This window comes from Gossypium hirsutum, chromosome D08, assembly GCF_007990345.1.
Source record: "Gossypium hirsutum isolate 1008001.06 chromosome D08, Gossypium_hirsutum_v2.1, whole genome shotgun sequence".
Classification (NCBI taxonomy): domain Eukaryota; kingdom Viridiplantae; phylum Streptophyta; class Magnoliopsida; order Malvales; family Malvaceae; genus Gossypium; species Gossypium hirsutum.
In genome coordinates, this window is record NC_053444.1 from 830,145 (window position 1) to 849,350 (window position 19,206).

Genomic DNA, 19,206 nt, shown 5'->3' on the forward strand with positions numbered 1-19,206 from the left:
GGGTCGGGCCCCTGCCAGCCCCCCAGTTTTGCCTTTGGACATTATAATTATATCATTTAATTATCGATGTTATATTAATCAGGTCATTTTATTATCTAAACTATTAATTCAATTGTTAAATGACATGTAACTAATTTTAAAATAAAAAAACTTAAAGAAAACGTTACTTTTAGAAAGAAAAACTAAGAATAAAGTTAAACTAAAAAGGGAAAGAATGAATAATAAAAAATTTGTAATAGCTTCGAAAACGTCAAAATTAATATTTTTTAAATATACTTTGATTTTTTTCTTAAAATTTTTATTTTAAATTATATTACGTAAGATCTGACGCGTTATTTATCAATTAAATTAATGATTTTAATAATAAAAGGACCTAATTGGCGTAATCTCGATGGTTTAAGAATGTAATTAGAATAATTTAAATTTTAGAAATTTAGTGGATTGAATTTTTATTATTGAAGTATATTTTATTCTAGAGCCTGTACGGATTTATTTTAGACATATCTAATAAATATTCTATAGTTAAATAGGTAGGGTTTTAACAAATAAGGAGCAGACTGTGGAAGCACAGTTGATAGCCACGTGTGCATATAATGTATAAAAAGGAATAATTTGATTTTAAAATCCAATTTAGTCCAATCCAAGCATTCAAAATTTGTTTCATTCGTCTTGCAATGTTTACATATGCAAAAAGAAAATTTCCAGAGTTATGACACAAAAATATAAAGAAAAAAGAGTTAATTAAATCGTAATAAAATTAAAATACAATCAAATAATGCTATTTAAAAATCTTAATAAAATTATGAAATCAAATAAAACATTATTTTAGGGAAAATTTATTTTATGACCCTTCCAATACATCATCCATGGTCTATTTTCAATTGTTTAATGACATTTCTACAATTTTTTCCATGTCATTGACATATAATTTTGGTATTTTTTTTATATTGAACTCGGACTCGAACCCGAAATCCCAAACCTAAACCTTGAACCATGATTCGAGGTTTAAGATTTAGGATTCAATATTCAAGGTCCAAGATTCAGGGTCTGGGATAAAAAAAACTACCAAAATTATGCGTCAATGACATGAAAAATATTGTTGAAATGTCATTAAATAAATTAGAAAATGACTATGGGTGATGTGGTGGGAAGAGTCCATAAAATAAGTTATTGATTTTACGGAATGGATTGCTTTTAAAAAAAGGCGACTAGACTAAATTTCAATATAAAGACTAAATCCGCAACTTTCATAAAATTTAGGGACTAATAGCAAAATAACATTTTCTATTCCCATATTGCAACTTTTCTATGTATGTAGGAGTTGTTGCCATGGTGATGTTAGCATGCACTACTTTCTAGCATACACATGCGAATATATATATATATATAGCTCAAAGATCTGAGTTTATGGAAGATGGAGCAGGTGTGTTGTTGGTCCTATGTAGGCTGAGATACTACAAATGAATAAATCATTAGCATGACATGGGAAAATATATGTTTATATCTCTCTTTCTACACTTGATTGGTCTCTATCACTAATATGAATATATTGTTGTATATTTGAGGACTGATAGAGACTAATCAAGTGTAGAATGAGTTATGCTTGTATTATCTCAGCCCACATAGGACCAAGAATACAACTGCTCCATCTTTCATAAACTGAGATCTTTGAGCAATATATATATATATATATATAATATATCTTCGCATGTGTATGCTAGAAAAGTAGTGCAAGTTAAGGCGACAACACTTAAATACATAGAAAAGTTGAAGTATGGGAATAAAATGATTAGTTCTACAACTTTTGTAAAATATAGGGACTAATAATAGAATTTAACCAATAAAAAAAGAATGGGATGAAAATCCCCTCCCCCACTTAATACCTCAATACCCCCAATAGAATTTAAACAATAGAAAAAGAGAATGGGATGGAAATCTGTCCTTTTATATATATATATATATATATATATATCTTTTTACAACTCAAGTTCGTGATTGTCTTTCTCAATAATATAACATAATAGCATAATATATTTTTTTTATTCTAAATGGTAAATAAATTATCTTCTATGGCAAAAAAAGTGTTTTTAAAATTTAAAAGAAATGGGGGATTTCTAACGTTTTTTAAATTGAACTGGTAGTCAAATTGGTTAGGACATTAGTCTCATTGATTCGATTAAAATTTATTAAAAATTTAAAAATAAAAAATTTTGGTTCAATCACTTCAACCGGTTCGTATCAGTTCACTGTCTAATGGTTCAAGGCCATTCCTCGGATCGATACCTCAATCAGTTCCTGATCCAACCAGTTCAATCATCCTTAGGGATTTCTATAAAAAATTACGTTACAATTTAAAATCAGATTGAATAGGATACCTAAATTGCTTGGACTGAGAATTTATGGTCTAACAGATCCAACACATTATATGAAACCATCCATTCGCATAGTTGGTAAATGCGGGTAAATGAGTACCTAGGTTCGAGATCTATTGTGCGTAATTATATATGTGGATCTCCGAATCCTACAATGTTTTGTTGCCATGTGTGAGTTTTATTTCAATTAGACAGTTTTAATTTGTTCTGGATTCTTAGTTTGTTTGTGCTGTATTAGTTTGATTTTACGCTTTGTAGTTACTTGGACATGTACTCATATTTGTACTCTGATTTTACCCACGATGTTAAAAATGTAGCAGTTATTGTTTCGCGAGGACTAAAATTTGAAAGTTTGAAAAATACAAAGACTAAAAATAACTAATTAAAGTATAAGGATTAAACTCATAAATTTTGTAAACTACAGGGACTAATAGAAGAATTTAACCAATAGAAAAAAAGAATGAGATGGAAATCCCCTCCCCCAGTTAATGCCCCAATCCTACCTCTTTAAAATAATAGCCTCACGTCCTTTTTTTAATATTAAAGAAAATTTCTTTTAAATATTAAATGACACTTTGGTTGAATGTTATAAAATATAAATGTTAAAAATTATAAAAGTTTGAGTTCGAATTTAGGGATAAATTTTAAAACTATACATGAATTTTGGTTTAATGTATAATTGTATACATGAATTTTGATTTTGTGCAATTTTATACATGAAATTTCGATTTAATCAAAATCTCGTAAATTATTAACACAATTATTGATATAACATCATGTTATGTTTATATATTACATATGTAATAATTATATTTATCCGATATAAAAACAGATTGATGGATTTATTTCTTTAAACGCGTATAATTAAATCAAAATTAAAGTTTCAAGTATATGTTAAAACCACAATCAGAGTTTCACGTGTATGACTGCACCAAATCAAAGTCCATGTATATAATTACGTATTAAATTAAAGTTCATTTATAATTTTGAGATTTATCCTCGAATCTTTTACTATTTTTTATATAAAAAAAATATAATGATAAAAATACCCTCAAAACAATACCGTTTATCTTATAAAGTAAAGGTATTTTTATCATTAACTAAATGAATTGATGTTCGATTGAGTGGTGACACAAAACTTAGTAATAAATTTAATATTAGTATAAATAATGGGAAAAAGATTACAAAAACCAATTTAATATAATTTTTATTATTACATTAAAACAATATCACTAAAAAAAAAGCTCACATAAGTTCGATTCCATAAGAATATTTTAGTTTTATTTGGTAAGCAATATCATAAAATAAGATAGCCTAATTGCAAGCCCAATTTTTTAATCTTACTAAAGATTTAATAAGGGTAAATTCTATAAAAGTACACTGAACTATTAGTAAATTTATTTTTTTATCACTCAACTTTAAAAACCTATAAAATAGTTACTAAACTATTCGAATGTTTTCATTTAAGTCATCGGGTCATTAAAATTGCCGTTATATGGCCTTCTCCGTTCCCACCACTAGCACCAATAAAAAATTCTTCTTCCCTTTCTTTTTTTTACATTTTAGTTTTTCTTTCATAAAATAGCTTTAAACGATACAAATTTGCGAAGAAAAATTCGAATAGCTTTCTTTTCTAATCTCTGATATTGGCCATCAGATCAACTCAAGGTTGTTTGAATTGGATTGGGTTGGCCGATTGGATCGAGAATCGGTCGGGGTACAGGTTTGGAGAATGGCATTGAACTGTTGACTCGGGAACCAATACGAATCGGTTGAATTACACAAAAAAAACTAGTTGACCCAAGAATATGTATGGACCAAGCAAAAAATTGGTTGACTCAAGAACTAATACGAACTAGTTGAACCAAGCAATAAACTAGTTAAATCGAGCAGTTGAACTGGTTGGACTGAATTTTTAATATTTTTTATTTTTTTATGAATTTTTTAATGATTTATTTAATCAAGTTGAATGGACCGGTTGAATTGATAGCCTGACCGGTTCGACCATCGGTCTGATTTTGAAAACCTTGAATCAACTTGGATTTAAGGTTTGTTTTTTACTTGTAAATGGGTATTATTTTACTATATCAATAGTTGAATCGTCACTAGGAGCTCGTCTACCATGCTTTAAAAAAAACTTGATAGTCCAGTGACTTAAATGAAAACTTTCAAATAATCGGTGACTATTTTGTAACTTTTTGAAGTTAAATAACTAAAATATAATCTTAATTGATAGTTCAGTAACCTTCAATATAATTTACCCATTTAATAATCATCTTCATCCCTATATAAAGACAAACACTCCAAAAATCTTACACACTCCATTAAGTCATCTTTTTCTCATTGTGCTTTCTATTTCCTTAAAACAAAATCTCTAATGAAGACGGACAAAAGTGTAAAAGAGACAGCCATCAACATGCCGGAGATAAAGTCCGATGATAAAGCAAAAGCCCCATTATTAAACTCTTCGAAAGCTATCGCCGTCACCGTCGAACAACCGAACCGAGGATCGAAAAAAGGAATCGCCAGCGGCGACTTCGTTTTGAGACTGTTCGCCATGGGAGCCGCCCTCGGTGCCGCTGTAACAATGGGGAATAATCAACAAATCCTCCCTTTCTTCACTCAGTTCATCGAGTTCTTAGCTCAGTACAATGATATTACCACTTTCGTGTATGTCTTTTCTTTTTGGTAAATTACAATAGTAGTCACCCAATTATATATATAATTATAAAATAGTCATTAACTATTTAATTTTGTCTTTTTTAGTCACCCAACTATCTTAGATTTTTGGGTGTGTTCATTTTTACATTAGGTAGCTGGTAACCAAAAAAGATAAAATTGAATAGTTGAGTGACCATTTTGTAACTTTTCATAGTTGGGTGACCAAACACAAAATCTATAGTTAGGTGACTTCTACTATAGTGTACCCTTTCTTTTAATTTTCTTTTGGTTAAACTATATTAATATTCACCCAACTATTAGTAAATTTCTTTTTTTTTGTCATCCAACTATAAAAAGTTATAAACTGATCACTCGACTATTCAATTCTGTCTTTTTTGGTCACCTGCCTATATTGGAATTTTTTGTGTTTACATTTTCATGTTAGTCGGCTGGTGACAAAAAAGACAAAATTGAATAGTTGGGTGATCATTTTGTAACTTTTCATAGTTGAGTAACCAAAAAAGAAATTTACTAATAGTTGAATGACCTTTACTATAATTTACCCTTTCTTTTATTTTTATTTTTTTCATATAATAAACCTTTGGGATTCAAATAATTTAGTATCGATTATCTAATATATAATATTTATTGACATAATTTTACAGGTATTTCGTGACTGCAAATGCCGCAGTTGCTGGTTATCTTTTCCTTTCGCTGCCATTCTCTGTGATCTGCATTAATCGACCACTTGCAACGACGCCGAGGCTCGTCCTTGTTATCTTTGATACTGTAAAATCAACTCACTATTTATCTCCATATCTCTTGCTTTATTATTATTTTTTTATATTAAATTGGGTTGGAATTGTATTGGTTAGTCGGGTCGGTTGAATCCAGAATCAGTCAGGGTATTAGTCCGAAGAGAGGCGTTGGACTAGTTGACCCGCTAAATAATTGAACATGGCTAAAAATTCTAGTTGAACCATTTTTATTTTTTTTATTTTATGAATTTTAATAATTTATTTAATCAAACTGTACAAATAGTTCAGACCATCAAACCATTGGCCTGACTGGTTTGGTTCTATAACCTTGCTTGTAATCCCTAACTAAGGGTGTAATTGAACTGAGCCTGAATATTGGTAACCTCGAGCTTGATCGAACATATTTTTTTAGGCTCGAGCTCAACTCGAGTTATTATTAGGCTACTCGAGCTTGAGCTAGATTTAAGCTCATGTATTTTCGAACTCGAGCTTGGCTTGATTATTAAACTTGAGGTTAATAATATATTAAGGGCAAAAACATAATTTAATAATATGAAATATTTAAAATGTGTATTAAAAATGAAAAACTTGATAAAACTTGTGAGTTGTTTGAGCCAAGTATTTACGAAGCTCGAATTTGACTTGATTGATAGCTTGAGCTCAGCTCGACAAGTACTAACGTCTCATTTACACTCTGTCAACCTTTAAATCAGAGAATAATACATATTTAAGTATACTCGAACCTATGTCCTCTTAGTTGTTGCAATAGCAACCATACCAATCGAGTTAAGCTTGAATCAATGTTTTTTTCTTTAATATTTGAGATTAACATCCCTCTTCAATGCATATAATGACAAAAAAGTTTAAATTATTAAAAGAACCCTTCAACTAGTTTACTTTTATTCATTAAGCTCTTATTATTTTATTTGTATTTAAATTAGCCCTTATTTCAAATAAAATATTGATTTATATTAAGAGTGTTATTTAGGTATAAACTAAAATTTAGGGGCTCATTCACATATAAATTAAAAATCAGAGGCTTATTTGAGTATCAATTAAAGTTTATGGGTTATTCGAGTATACAAGAGTATAAAGGCTTATTTAAATAAAGTAACAAAGTGTAAGGGCTTATTTAGTATATTAGCCATGAAAAACTTAGAAATGAACATAATTGAAATTTGAAGGTAAAATTCAAATTTTTGCCCCTTTACTATGATCATATTTGGGATTTAGTTCCTATACTTTAATTTAGCTTATTTTGATTCCTCATTTTTATAATTTCATTAGTTAGTCCAAATAATTAGTATGATTAACTATTCTAGTTAAAATAATAAAGTGGATTTTTAGAAAAAGAAAAAAGGAAAAGGGAAGTTTTTAAGGAAAATTCCAAGTGAAAGTATTAATAATGTTAATTATTTGGACTAAATAATGACAATATAAAAGTATATGAATTAAATTATATCAAATTAAGTACAAAGATTAAATTCAAATTTGAGTAAAGGGACCAAAATCAGAATTTAACCGAAATTTGATTACTATCGAGTAGCTTTGGGACTTTTCAAATAGGAACAAAACAACATTTAGTTCTTGAACTTGGCAATTTTTCCCAACTTGGTCTTAGAACTTCTTTTTTCCAGCTTGGTCTAAGTTCGTAGATTAATCTAGACAAAAAAAAAAGAGTTAAAGGACCAAGTTCGAGGACTAAATGTTGTTTTATCCCTTAAACACTAGCTATAAGATAAGTATGACAATGTTATTTTATGGTTTGAAACATTAATTAGCTCTTAGATTGTTGTAGGAAATGGTGCAATTAATTTTTTTTAATACAATGCCTACTCCTACCCATAGTCCCCTTATCTTGAAATAGAGAAAATGTGCTTAAACACGTGTAAACTTACACCCTCTTTCTTGTTACAATAACAATAATACCAATTACACTTAGACTCAATCAACAACTTTTCTTTTAAATATACATGATTGATATCGAAATATGAATACAGAGATTTAATATTTACACTCGAGTTTTAATAACATTTAGTTTACTTAGTATATCGTTATTTTATAATTTCAAAGGGTACTTAGTTGTAGACTATTGCAGGTAATGATGGGTATAACTATAACCGCAGCTTCAGCTTCAGCATCGATGGTGTATTTGGCTCATAACGGGAACCAAAACACGATGTGGCTTCCTTTTTGTCAACAATTTGGTAATTTCTGTCAGACTGCAAGTGGAGCAGTGGTGGGTTCTCTCATAGCCGGCACATTCCTCATGTTTATAATTATCCTTTCAGCTTTTGCTCTGAAATGAAATTGTTGGTTGGAGCAATAGTTAGAGCTTTTGTCTGATCCTCAAGTGGTACGAGTTTAAATTTGGTCATCTCTCTCTTTCGATATTGTATAATAAAAAGGAAGAAATAAAAAGTTGAAAAAAAAAAGGGAGATGAATTTGCAATTTCAATTGATTCTTAGAGGGGTGTTGGGGGAAAGCATTTTAATGATTTCATTTGCTTTCTATGTTCAAAGTAAAATGTTGTGTTATGTAAATATTTGTATAAATATAAATGTGTTATTCAATGTTACAACATTCCATGGTTGATTGTACATCAATGTTTCAATAAATTTTTATTATTTAGAGGAGCAATAATGAAACCCTAAATATACATTGTAAAACAGATGTGGAGGATAAAAAACATACAATGTGCAATTTGATTCATGAACTTTGATTTGATTCAATTACATACACGAAACTTTGATTATGATTCAAATGTATATATGAAACTTTAATTTTAATTCAATTATACGCATTTAAATAAATGAACACATCAATTTATTTTTATATTAGATAAATATAATTATTTGTATATACAATATATAAATATAAAATGATACTATTTAATAATTTGTAAAAATGGGAGCAATTCAAAATTTCATGTATAAAATTACACAAAATCAAAATTTATATATAATTGTGAATTTTATCCCTTACTTTTATTTCTTACTATAATGTTTAATACATCGTATTAAAGTAATTGTACAATATTAAAATATTGTATTTTTGTAATAGAGTTAATTACGGACTGTACTGAGTCAAGACCTGATTTTAAATTTTTTTCAAGCTCGAGATTGACTCACCAAGCCCACCTATTTCATTGTGTTTAAAATAATAAAAAAATAATTTTTGTTTAAATTAAAATATATAAATATTAATGTAAAATTATTTTTATATCTTTTATTATTTTAAAAAATAAAAACAAGTTAGGTTGATTTGAGGTTAAAAATATAGACACAAATTCTGAGTTGTAATTAGGAGCTTTATCTTCCTTAGTGATATGTGACCATGGTGTTTCAAGTTTAGGAGTGCAGCTTCCATTGACTTTAGTAAGAAGTGGTACCTAATCTATTACTACTTTTCTTGATACATTCTTGTAGATGTATTTTATAAAAACTACTAAAACAACATTTAGTCTCTAAATTTTGATAATTCTTTTTAATTTAGTTTTTAAACTTCTTTTTCTACATTTGTCTTGAAATTTGATTTTTTTTTAATTTTGGTTATGTGATCACGTGTCGTTCTGAAATTATGTCACGTCGCCACTTAAAAAATCATAATTATTCTATTAAAAATTTTAAGTTATGACATGGTACAATCTCATAGTATTACGACATCATATAGACAAAAACCAAAACTACAAAAAATTGTCAAATTTCAAAATAAATGTAAATAAAAGAAATTTTAAATATCAAATTGAAAAGAATTGACAAGTCCTAAGACTAAATGTTGCGTTATCCCGAAATTCTAATGGCATTATGCTATTGATACTTCAACAATTTGGGGGTTGAAGAAGATATGGGCCAAATGGAGATAAGAGGTGGTGAAAGTCATGTTGGACCAAATGAAGATGATTTGGGTGCTGACATTTTTATCATATCTGTTTTTTTTATAAAATATCTAGAATTATGCATAGCTTGTCTCCAACCTTTAAATAGAAAAATAATGCACTTTAACATACTTAAATCTATGTCTTCCTGCGCTGACAATAATATCGATACTAATCGAACTAAAACTCAATCGACTATTAAAGATAATATTATTGAATCGACACAATTCGTTAAATAACATCAAAATATTTCAAATCCAACCGTCCTCGTATAGAGAGACCAATGAGGGTTCTATGTGCTACCCATTGGTCAACCTATGAACATTCCTAAAAACAACCAAATCAAAATAAGAACCAAATCTATGAACTTCCTCAATGATTTGACTCTATAACGAAAAGAGCCATAGTACAACTATTCAACTTAGCCACTAAAGCGTAATTGTCAGATTCAACGGTGATGCGTTTAAAGCCATGCTACTTAGCTAGAGTAAGTGGCAAAGGCCACATCAAAGGCTCCCTCCATGCTCTACGCACAGCCTAATTGGACCAGACCATTGTTGAAAATGGAACATTGCTAGTATTAAGGCTTTTAGAATCAGACCGGTAATTCAACCATCAAACCATTGATTATTAATTCGATTGATTCAATCAATCTAATCAATTTGATCAATTCAATTAAATAAATTATTAAAAAAAGTAAAGAAATAAAGAAGATCAATTCAATCGATTTAACCAATCTAATCGATCAATTCAATAAATTCAATTGGTTCAACCAGTACCCTAACTGCTTCGGTCCAATTCTAAAAATAGTAGTAAATATTTTAAGGACATGTGATCTTCGTTTTTCTGTTTAATATAGGTGCGTATTGTGAAAGAGTTGTGGATTTTAGCTTTAAATGCTCTTTCTATTTGGTTTCTTTTATTCCTTTTAGCCATCTCTGATTCAGGTTCTTCGTCGATATGGTGTTTTATTTTGAGTTTGCTATTCAATATAATAATTTTTAAGTTTAATATGCAATTTGGTACTTAAGTTTAGCTTCAATATTTAATTCAGTATCTGTTTTTTAATTTTAATTTGGTACTTGAGTAATCGAGTTTGGTTTCCATGTTCAATTTGATGTTCAAATCAAATGACATCATGTGGTTCAATGAATATTTGACACATGTACTTTAGTAAAAAGGAAATAAGTACTTAATTGAGACAAAAAAAAAGAGGCACCAAAGTGAATATTGGAGCCAAACTTAGGTACCAGATAGTATATTAACTGAAAAGAAAAAGGAAAAAAATGGTTAACTATACAATTACTTACCCAACTATTAGCATGTTTCTGTTTTAGTTACCAAACCATAAAAGTTTTTATTTTCGTCACTAATGTTATCGATTTTGGGCACCATCCATTAAATCAAAAACGAAAATAATGACATGCCTTTTTTAATTAATATAATTATACATTTAGTCCTCAATACTTACATATTCTATCAATTTAATCCTTATTCTAGATAATCCAACAAATATAACCCAAAGACAATAACCAAGCATTCCTATTAATAGTTGAAAATCATAAAATTATATATTGAAATGTAATGTGAAAATTTTATATGTACTAGAATTGGAAATCTAGCTGCAATTCTACCTGATCAATTCAACCAGTATTACGATTTTTAACTAGAATTGCAGCGATGTTTGTTTCGGTTTTAGAACTCTGGTACCAAATTGAATATTAAAATTGAAATAAAGTACGAGATAATATATTAACCCGAAAGAAAAAGGAAAAAGAAATTGAAACATATCTACTTAGTGAAGCTGTTACTAACAACTACTGACTACATCTTCCATGAATTGATATCCTTCAGCAAAATCTTCACATTTTCGCATGAAATTGTTGAAAATGGAGCAAGTTAAGATCACCAAGCAACAACTCCAATCCATATGCACTAAAATGGTCGTACCAAATATATATATATATATATTATCAAAGATACCTCTAACTATATATATATATTTATATACACTACTAGATATCTTCATTCCATTCATCTTTACAACATATATCTCTCTCATTGTTCTTTATTTCCTTGCAATATCATCTCTCTAATGGCGACGGATAAAAGTGGTGAGATAGCAATCAACATGGCGGAGACAAAAGCCAGTGCTAAAGGAACAGCCCCATTGTTAAACTATTCGAAAGCTGTCGCCGCCGTAGAACCACCGAATCGAGGAGCGAAAAAAGGGCTCGCTGTTGGCGACTTTGTATTAAGACTGTGCGCACTTGGAGCCGCCCTCGGCGCAACTGTAGCAATGGGGACTGCCGATCAACTTCTCCCTTTCTTCACTCAATTCCTCCAGTTCGAAGCTCAGTACGATGATTTCGATACTTTCCGGTATGTATTTTATTTATTTATTTATTTATATATTGAAGTGTTAAAAGTAATGAGATTTTTGTACTAAAAATCAGATTATATTGTATCTCTTTTTACTTAAAAAAAATAAATTCTTATATATTAGATCTAAAAGTAAATGTGCTATTTCTATTAAAATTTAATCTATTTCTACTATTAAAAACCGATTGGCTGAAGAAATACCCAAACAATGACACCTTGTGTGCCACGTGTACCTTATATGACATATAAAGACCAATTTTTAAAAGTAAAAATAGATGAACTTTTTAAGAAAATGATAAATTTACCCTTTGATCTAACTTGCATAAACTATTTTGTTCTTTTTTTTTTATCAGAAAAGATAAAATATAAAACTAACTCTTAGTACAAGATTCTCGATGATACTTTTATCATATATATATTGACTATAATTATACAGGTTTTTCGTGATGGCACTGGGCATAGTTTCTTGTTATCTTCTCCTTTCATTGCCACTCTCTATAATCTGCATCATTCGTCCACTTGCAACAACGCCAAGGCTCTCCCTTGTCATCTTTGATTCCGTAATACCAACTCACTATATATTTTATATGTATACATTAATGATTTTTTCAGGGCTAAATTGTTATAAACTTCAAATGTTATAATACTATGTCAATTAGATTATTCCATCAACTTAGCCGTCAATTAAGGTTTAATTTTTAATTTGAATATTTAAAACACGTGGATAAAATTATAAACACGTGTATATTTATTATATGAATTTTATGTGAAATGATTTTTTTATTGTATCAAATTCAATCACGTATTTATAATTTGATCCTAGTGTTCCAAATATGTTCTAGGTAAGATTCGCTAAACATAAATAGGTAGATTTCCTTCGCACACGAATCAAAATAGTATTAAATTAGTGGGTATATAATGTATTTGGTTGTTATGATGGTTATTTTATGGTTTTGAAGGATAATTATTTGTTGGATTGCTGCAGATGATGGCGGCTTTAACCATAGCTGCAGGTTCAGCTTCTGCATCGATGGTGTATTTGGCTCATAACGGGAACGATGACGTGAATTGGCTTCCTTTTTGTCAACAATTTGGTGATTTTTGCCAAAGTGCAAGTGGAGCAGTGATAGGATCTCTATTAGCTGCTGCACTCCTCTTGATTATAATTATCCTTTCAGCTTTTGCTCTTAAAAGAAACTGAGAAACTCACACATATAAAGAAAAGGTAAAAGTAAGATGGATCACATGTATTAGGTGTCGAATTGCATTTTACTCCTACTAAAAACAATAAAATTAGTCTTTGTACATTAGATTAAAGAGTAAACTGACCCTTTTGTTAAAAATTTCATCTATTTCTATTGTTAAAAATTGATCCCTATGCATCAGATACACGTGACACAACACATGTTATTACGTGGTTATTTCCTTAGTCTTGTTAGTTTTTAACAACACAAATAGATGGAATTTTTAACTGAAAGGACCGATTTGTTCTTTAATCTAATGTACAATTACTAATTTACTCAATTTTTCAGTAATGGGTGTAAAATGGTATCTTCATAATACTTCTATCAAAAAAATTCTATTGTTACAACATTAAAATTTGATGTTAAAGAAAGGGAAGGTTAATGTTCAAATTGCATTGGTTTGTAAATAGTGTGTTGTTGAAAGTATTAGAATGATTTCATTTGCTTTTTGGTGCGTAATTTTATGTTGCAACATTTTAAGGGGAAATCTTTACATTTGACATATCCACTCAACACACCGAAATGACTAAAGCGCATCAAAATTTTGATTAGAATGATACATATCGACTAGTACAACCAGTTTCGGTACAATATTGACTACCATAGCTAAAACGCTTGACAAATTTTTAAAACTACACATTAACTTTAGTTTAACATGTAATGTTATACATAAAATTTTATTTTGTGCAATTTTAGACATGCAATTAAAATTTCTTAACGCAATTATTGATATAGCATCATTTTACGTTTTATATATTTCATACATAAATAATTGTATTCATCTAATATAAATATAAATTGATGTGTTTGTTTAAATGTATATAGCTGAATCAAAAATCAAAATTTCATCTATACATTTGAACCACAATTAAAGTTTAATGCGTATAATTGCACCAAATTAAAATGTATGTATCAAATTGAACATTAAATCAAACTTTATATATAATCTTGAGATTTATCCCAAATAAAAAAATGGTTGCTGGTAGGTAGAGCATTCAGTTTTTTCTGTTTGATTATTTTATTATTATTATTATTAAATCAACTTAACCGATCATAATTTACAAAAACCACCCGACCAAATTAGAGCTTAAGTATCGATGTGAGTGAATTGATTGATTAATTGACTTTAGTTATTGGACTTGAATAATATATATATTTATGTTATATATTATAAATTATAAATATATTTTAAATAATTAAAAAATTAAATTAAGTCAAAGTTTTTGGTTGAGTTAGTTGAAAATTTAAAAACCAATAACCGACTGAAATAATCAACAAAATCAAATGCATAACCAAAAAGACTACCTAAATTGAAATTGACTAAACAAATTAGGTCCGTTTAGCCAATTTTCTTGATTTTAGCTGAAAACTGCTTTCCCCTAATTATAAGTAGAGGTGTTCATGTACTAAGTACCGACCTACATTAGTTGTCCTAACCTACTTTAAGCTAAATTTAGGTTTATATTTTCCAACCCTAAACTGACTTAACCTACCCTAGCTTATTCTATTGTTTATAAATAATAAAAAATAAATTATATTAATATTTAAATATTTTTATAATTAAATTTAAAAATAAATTTTTTAAATAATAAAATGCGGACCTAAATGGGCCGGACACACCCAAAATAATTTTAAATCGAGTCTCAACCCGACCCGACTGAACTCCTTCCAATCGAACAAATAAACAAATAGCTTGCGTAAGAAGCTGAGTTTGGCTTTTACTATTCACATTTTGCCTTCTATTTTCACTTCTATCGTCGTTTATTCCCTCGTCCATTCTCTTTCTCTCTCCATTAAAAATAAAAATTTTAATACTAATTTTCGTTCCACATTTCCAATTCTCCCAATAAGGGCGAAAACGGCGTTCAAATCTAGCTAGGGTTTCTCAATTTAATTTCTTAAAAATCATTTTGGAAAAAGATCCAAAATGTCGCAGCCGCAATTCGGGAAATTAATGCCTAATCTTGATCAACAAAGCACGAAATTCCTCAATTTAACGGTTCTCCGTCGCATCGACCCTTTCGTCGAAGAAATTCTCATCACCGCCGCTCATGTCGCCTTCTATGAGTTCAACATCGACCTTAGCCAATGGGTAATAGGCTAATTTCCAGTTTTTTTAAAGCCCTTTTTGTTAATTTAAACACTAAATTTTGCTTCTCTTTTGTTGTTTCTGCAGAGTCGAAAAGATGTCGAAGGATCTCTTTTTGTTGTCAAGAGGTAACTTTGAAAGCGATTTTTTTTAATATATTTTAAATTTCTACTTTTTCAATTTTTTTAATTTAAGATATTTATTTCGGTTTGCAATTCAGGAATACGCAGCCTAGGTTTCAGTTTATTGTGATGAATAGACGCAATACTGGTTAGTTCAATGCGATTCTTGATCTTCTTGTATCGGTGAACTTAAATCGTGAAAATTACTTGATTTGATTTTTACAAATTGCAATTACTGCCTTTTTTGGTTTCTTGATTTATTATATAATATGTTCGATAATCGATCTTTTTTTTTGCAAATTTTGGTTAGAATGATGATTAAACTAAGAAAAATAGTCTCTTAAGAAAGTTTTTATAAACAGATAATTTGGTGGAAAACCTTTTGGGAGATTTTGAGTATGAAGTTCAGGATAAATATCTACTATACCGCAATGCTTCTCAGGAAATAAATGGTATTTGGTTCTATGATGCACATGAACTCGAGGAGGTTGCGAATCTTTTTAGCAGGTACTGATAATTTTTGTCATTTCTTTTGCTTTTTATGTTTTTGGTTGCCAAATTCGGGTCATTGGTTGTTTTTGTGTGTGTGTGTGTGTGTGTGTGTTTGATGAAAAATTTATGATGTTTTTTAATCACTTATTTGTGCCATTTTATGTGCTTTGGCATCTTCAGGATTCTTACTGCATACTCAAAGGTGCCCCAGAAGTCAAAGGCAACATCAACAAAAGGGTAAGCATTATGGTAATATATTCCCCGCTTTTCTATTAGCATTTTGCTAAGTTATCAGTATATACATCATTGAGTTGAAATGTCTCTCGACTTTTAGTACCTTATAATTGTGATATTTCAGTTCTTCAATCAACATTGCAGTTTTCAAGCACTAGAAATTACTTCATTAGTTATATTCTGCCACTACTTAACTTATTTGATTCTCTTCTTTGACCATATCCATCACCATCCTTAAGAGATGTTAATGTTTTTGATGTTTTCTAAATTGCCTTACTTGAGTCTATTCTCGTAGTGGACTCTTCAACCCTTCGATTCTCTTCTACCAAATAGGTGCTGGATTATTGTATTTTTTTGTTATTCTCAGTGTTTGTTTTGGTTTTCTTTAGTATTTGAGTTTCTGCCCAATTTTCAAGCTTTCTTTTTTTAACTGGTAAAATTTAAACTGTGATGAGTGGTAATTATTCCAATTGTTATGTTATCATATTTGCTTGTAAGCTTCCAATCTGATCCAGGTTTCCTTCCTTTTTTGCCAATTTCGAAGTAACAATATTAATCACCAATGCAGTGGGTTTGAAGAACTGGAAGCTGTCTCAACAATGGCCATCATGGATGGTCCCTTGGAGCCATCATCATCAACTGCACCCAGTGTCGCAGATGTCCCTGATGATCCTGCCTTTGTGAATTTCTTCAGTGTATGCATTTTTCTGTTCAACTTCTGCCCATTGATTACATGCAATACATTCCAGTACATGTAGAAAATTTCATATGACCCTATCACTATAATTTTATCTTCTCCCTTGCTTTCACTGCTAAGATATTCTGTAGTTAAGTATCGTAGGATAGCACATCAAATCTAATTGCTTAGTGAATCATGTTTATTATAAGGAGTTGATGGGTAAAAATATTATGAAGGTCCCTGTACTAGATGAGAGATTGATTTTTTCCCCTCTACTTAGAAAAGGGAAAAATTATTCCCTATACTTCAGATCAAAGAGCAAATTGGTTCTTTCTGTTAAACATTTCATCCATTTCTACTATTAAAAACTGGCATGGCTAACAGAATAACCAAATAGTGACATGTCGTTGACATACAAAAACCAGTTTCTAATAGTAAAATGGATAGAATTTTCAACAGAAGGACCAATTTACTCTTTGATCTAATGTATAGGGACTAATTTGCCCATTTTTTGAATAGAGAAGGCAAAATGCAATCTGACTCCTAGTATAAGAGCCTCCATGGTACTTTTACCGGAGATGATGGCATCCTATCTCATGAATTATGTTTAATATATTGTCAATTATTTTCCGTAGTCCATTCTCTGTTTCTGCATGTCTGAAGCTTATCCGCCAAGATAAATAAACAAGCATTGGTTTTTTTCTTTATTTTTATGCCCCTCTTATTTTATTAGATATCACAACTAAAAGAAAGAACAAGTCAACATGCATTAAGGGCTAAGCGGTATCATTATTAAATGGTTGATTTGATTAAATTGTTTTTGGTAGAGGTTCTGAAGTGTACACATATTGGGTATTGTTACAACATTTATTTATCAGTGCTTATATCTTGGTCCTTTTGTTACATGTTGCAGACAGCTATGACCATTAGAAATGCTTCAAAGGCGTCGAATTTTGGACAACCATACCAATGTTCTGCTGCAATGCCTGCCCCTTCTAACCCACCCATTGTTGCGTCCCCTACAGTGCCAGCTTTGCATTTGCCATATCCTCTATCGTCTTCTACTCCATTGATGCCACTACTTGATACCCCTGAATCCGGAAGCAATCATACTAATCTTGTAAAGCCCTCGACGTTCTTTTTGCATCCTTCCTCTTCTTCACAGATATTGCCACCTGTCTCTACATCTTCACCAACTGCTCCTCTACTTAACCCTCCTCTGAGTCTACAACGCCCACATGGTGCTCCACTGCTTCAACCTTTTCCACCGCCTGCTCCCTCACCATCACTCACGCCTGCTCCCGTTCCCACGCACAACTATGGTTTAACTATCAGTAGAGAAAAAGTTCGAGATGCACTTTTGGCTCTCATTCAGGTAAGTTTACCATCCATCAGCAATGTACCATCATTTACTCGTTTTTCCTGTGCATCTAACCAACTTTGCATGTTTTTCAGGACAACCGATTCATCGACATGGTCCACCGAGCACTGCTAAATGCTCATAATTCTTGACCACCAAATAAAAAATGCTGGTATTATACTTTTTTTTTTGGCTATAGTTTTGTTTTTGGGGTCTATTGTTTTAGGTGGTTTTGGTTGGTCCTCCTTTAGTCACCCTTTACTAGAAGTTAAAAACACAAAACTCTATCAAATTGTCTTCCTCAATGGATTTGGTTGGTGCTGGTGTTATTATTCATTATAGTATATACACATATAATATGATTCTGATTTTTACCTGGTTAGTGTAAATCAACTGTATCTATCTATATCTTATACTATCTAAGCTACTAATAGAACTGGTATCATGAGTCAATCGGGTATTAATTCAGTTGAGAAATTATTAAAATACTTTTTATATATAAAATAAGTAATATGATTATGAGAGTATTTTTATCTTTTTATATAAAATCAATAAAAATGTACACATGGTGATGCAACGAATTTTAAATTTTAAATTTACCATTTCAATTAAAGTTTCATTTAATTTTTCTATATATATGTTTTGTTTTTTTAAATAAATTTTAATTATAACTTTTTAAAGTTATTTTCATTAATTTAGATCTGAAATATTTTATATTTTAGATTATAAAAATTATAAATTAAATAAAAAAATAAATTTAAGTAATGATTGAGTTAAAATCGAGCTGAAATCGAATGGTGTTCAATTTTCTTGGTTATTTTCCTCGGCCATAGTGAGGACATACTAGTGATATACCAAATCTTTGATTGGGTAGTCTAAATCGTAGATTTTGAATTTGGTGTGGATGCCATTTAGAAAGAAAAAAAATTATTATC

At 29.9% G+C, this 19,206-nt stretch overlaps 3 protein-coding genes across 3 annotated transcripts; all 3 read left to right on the forward strand.

The window, feature by feature from the left end:
- Positions 1-4,688: 4,688 nt before the first annotated feature.
- On the forward strand, positions 4,689-8,378 carry LOC107891648 (casparian strip membrane protein 2). Its single transcript, XM_016816495.1, has 3 exons — positions 4,689-5,042; positions 5,699-5,822; positions 7,890-8,378. The coding sequence occupies exons 1-3, from the start codon at positions 4,750-4,752 to the stop codon at positions 8,097-8,099; spliced, it is 627 nt and encodes a 208-aa protein (XP_016671984.1). The 5' UTR covers positions 4,689-4,749; the 3' UTR covers positions 8,100-8,378.
- Positions 8,379-11,698: 3,320 nt separating this feature from the next.
- On the forward strand, positions 11,699-13,924 carry LOC107892915 (casparian strip membrane protein 2). The gene is made up of 3 exons (XM_016817934.2): positions 11,699-12,051; positions 12,488-12,611; positions 13,037-13,924. The coding sequence occupies exons 1-3, from the start codon at positions 11,765-11,767 to the stop codon at positions 13,250-13,252; spliced, it is 627 nt and encodes a 208-aa protein (XP_016673423.1). The 5' UTR covers positions 11,699-11,764; the 3' UTR covers positions 13,253-13,924.
- A 1,078-nt stretch (positions 13,925-15,002) lies between these two features.
- LOC107892578 (mRNA-decapping enzyme-like protein) lies at positions 15,003-18,645 on the forward strand. Its single transcript, XM_041099340.1, has 8 exons — positions 15,003-15,387; positions 15,472-15,512; positions 15,605-15,654; positions 15,869-16,013; positions 16,179-16,235; positions 16,801-16,927; positions 17,825-18,286; positions 18,367-18,645. Exons 1-8 carry the CDS (start codon positions 15,223-15,225, stop codon positions 18,421-18,423), a joined length of 1,104 nt encoding a protein of 367 aa, XP_040955274.1. The 5' UTR covers positions 15,003-15,222; the 3' UTR covers positions 18,424-18,645.
- Positions 18,646-19,206: the final 561 nt, after the last annotated feature.

Bases quoted from the DNA above. Each gene is read 5' to 3' on its own strand.
- LOC107891648 (XM_016816495.1), top strand. From the start codon at position 4,750: ATGAAGACGGACAAAAGTGTAAAAGAGACAGCCATCAACATGCCGGAG. The intron at 5,043-5,698 runs GTATGTCTTTTC...ATAATTTTACAG, and splicing joins AATGATATTACCACTTTCGT to GTATTTCGTGACTGCAAATG. The intron at 5,823-7,889 runs GTAAAATCAACT...AGACTATTGCAG, and splicing joins TCCTTGTTATCTTTGATACT to GTAATGATGGGTATAACTAT.
- LOC107892915 (XM_016817934.2), top strand. From the start codon at position 11,765: ATGGCGACGGATAAAAGTGGTGAGATAGCAATCAACATGGCGGAGACA. The intron at 12,052-12,487 runs GTATGTATTTTA...ATAATTATACAG, and splicing joins GATGATTTCGATACTTTCCG to GTTTTTCGTGATGGCACTGG. The intron at 12,612-13,036 runs GTAATACCAACT...GGATTGCTGCAG, and splicing joins CCCTTGTCATCTTTGATTCC to ATGATGGCGGCTTTAACCAT.
- LOC107892578 (XM_041099340.1), top strand. From the start codon at position 15,223: ATGTCGCAGCCGCAATTCGGGAAATTAATGCCTAATCTTGATCAACAA. The intron at 15,388-15,471 runs GTAATAGGCTAA...TTGTTTCTGCAG, and splicing joins ACATCGACCTTAGCCAATGG to AGTCGAAAAGATGTCGAAGG. The intron at 16,014-16,178 runs GTACTGATAATT...TGGCATCTTCAG, and splicing joins GTTGCGAATCTTTTTAGCAG to GATTCTTACTGCATACTCAA.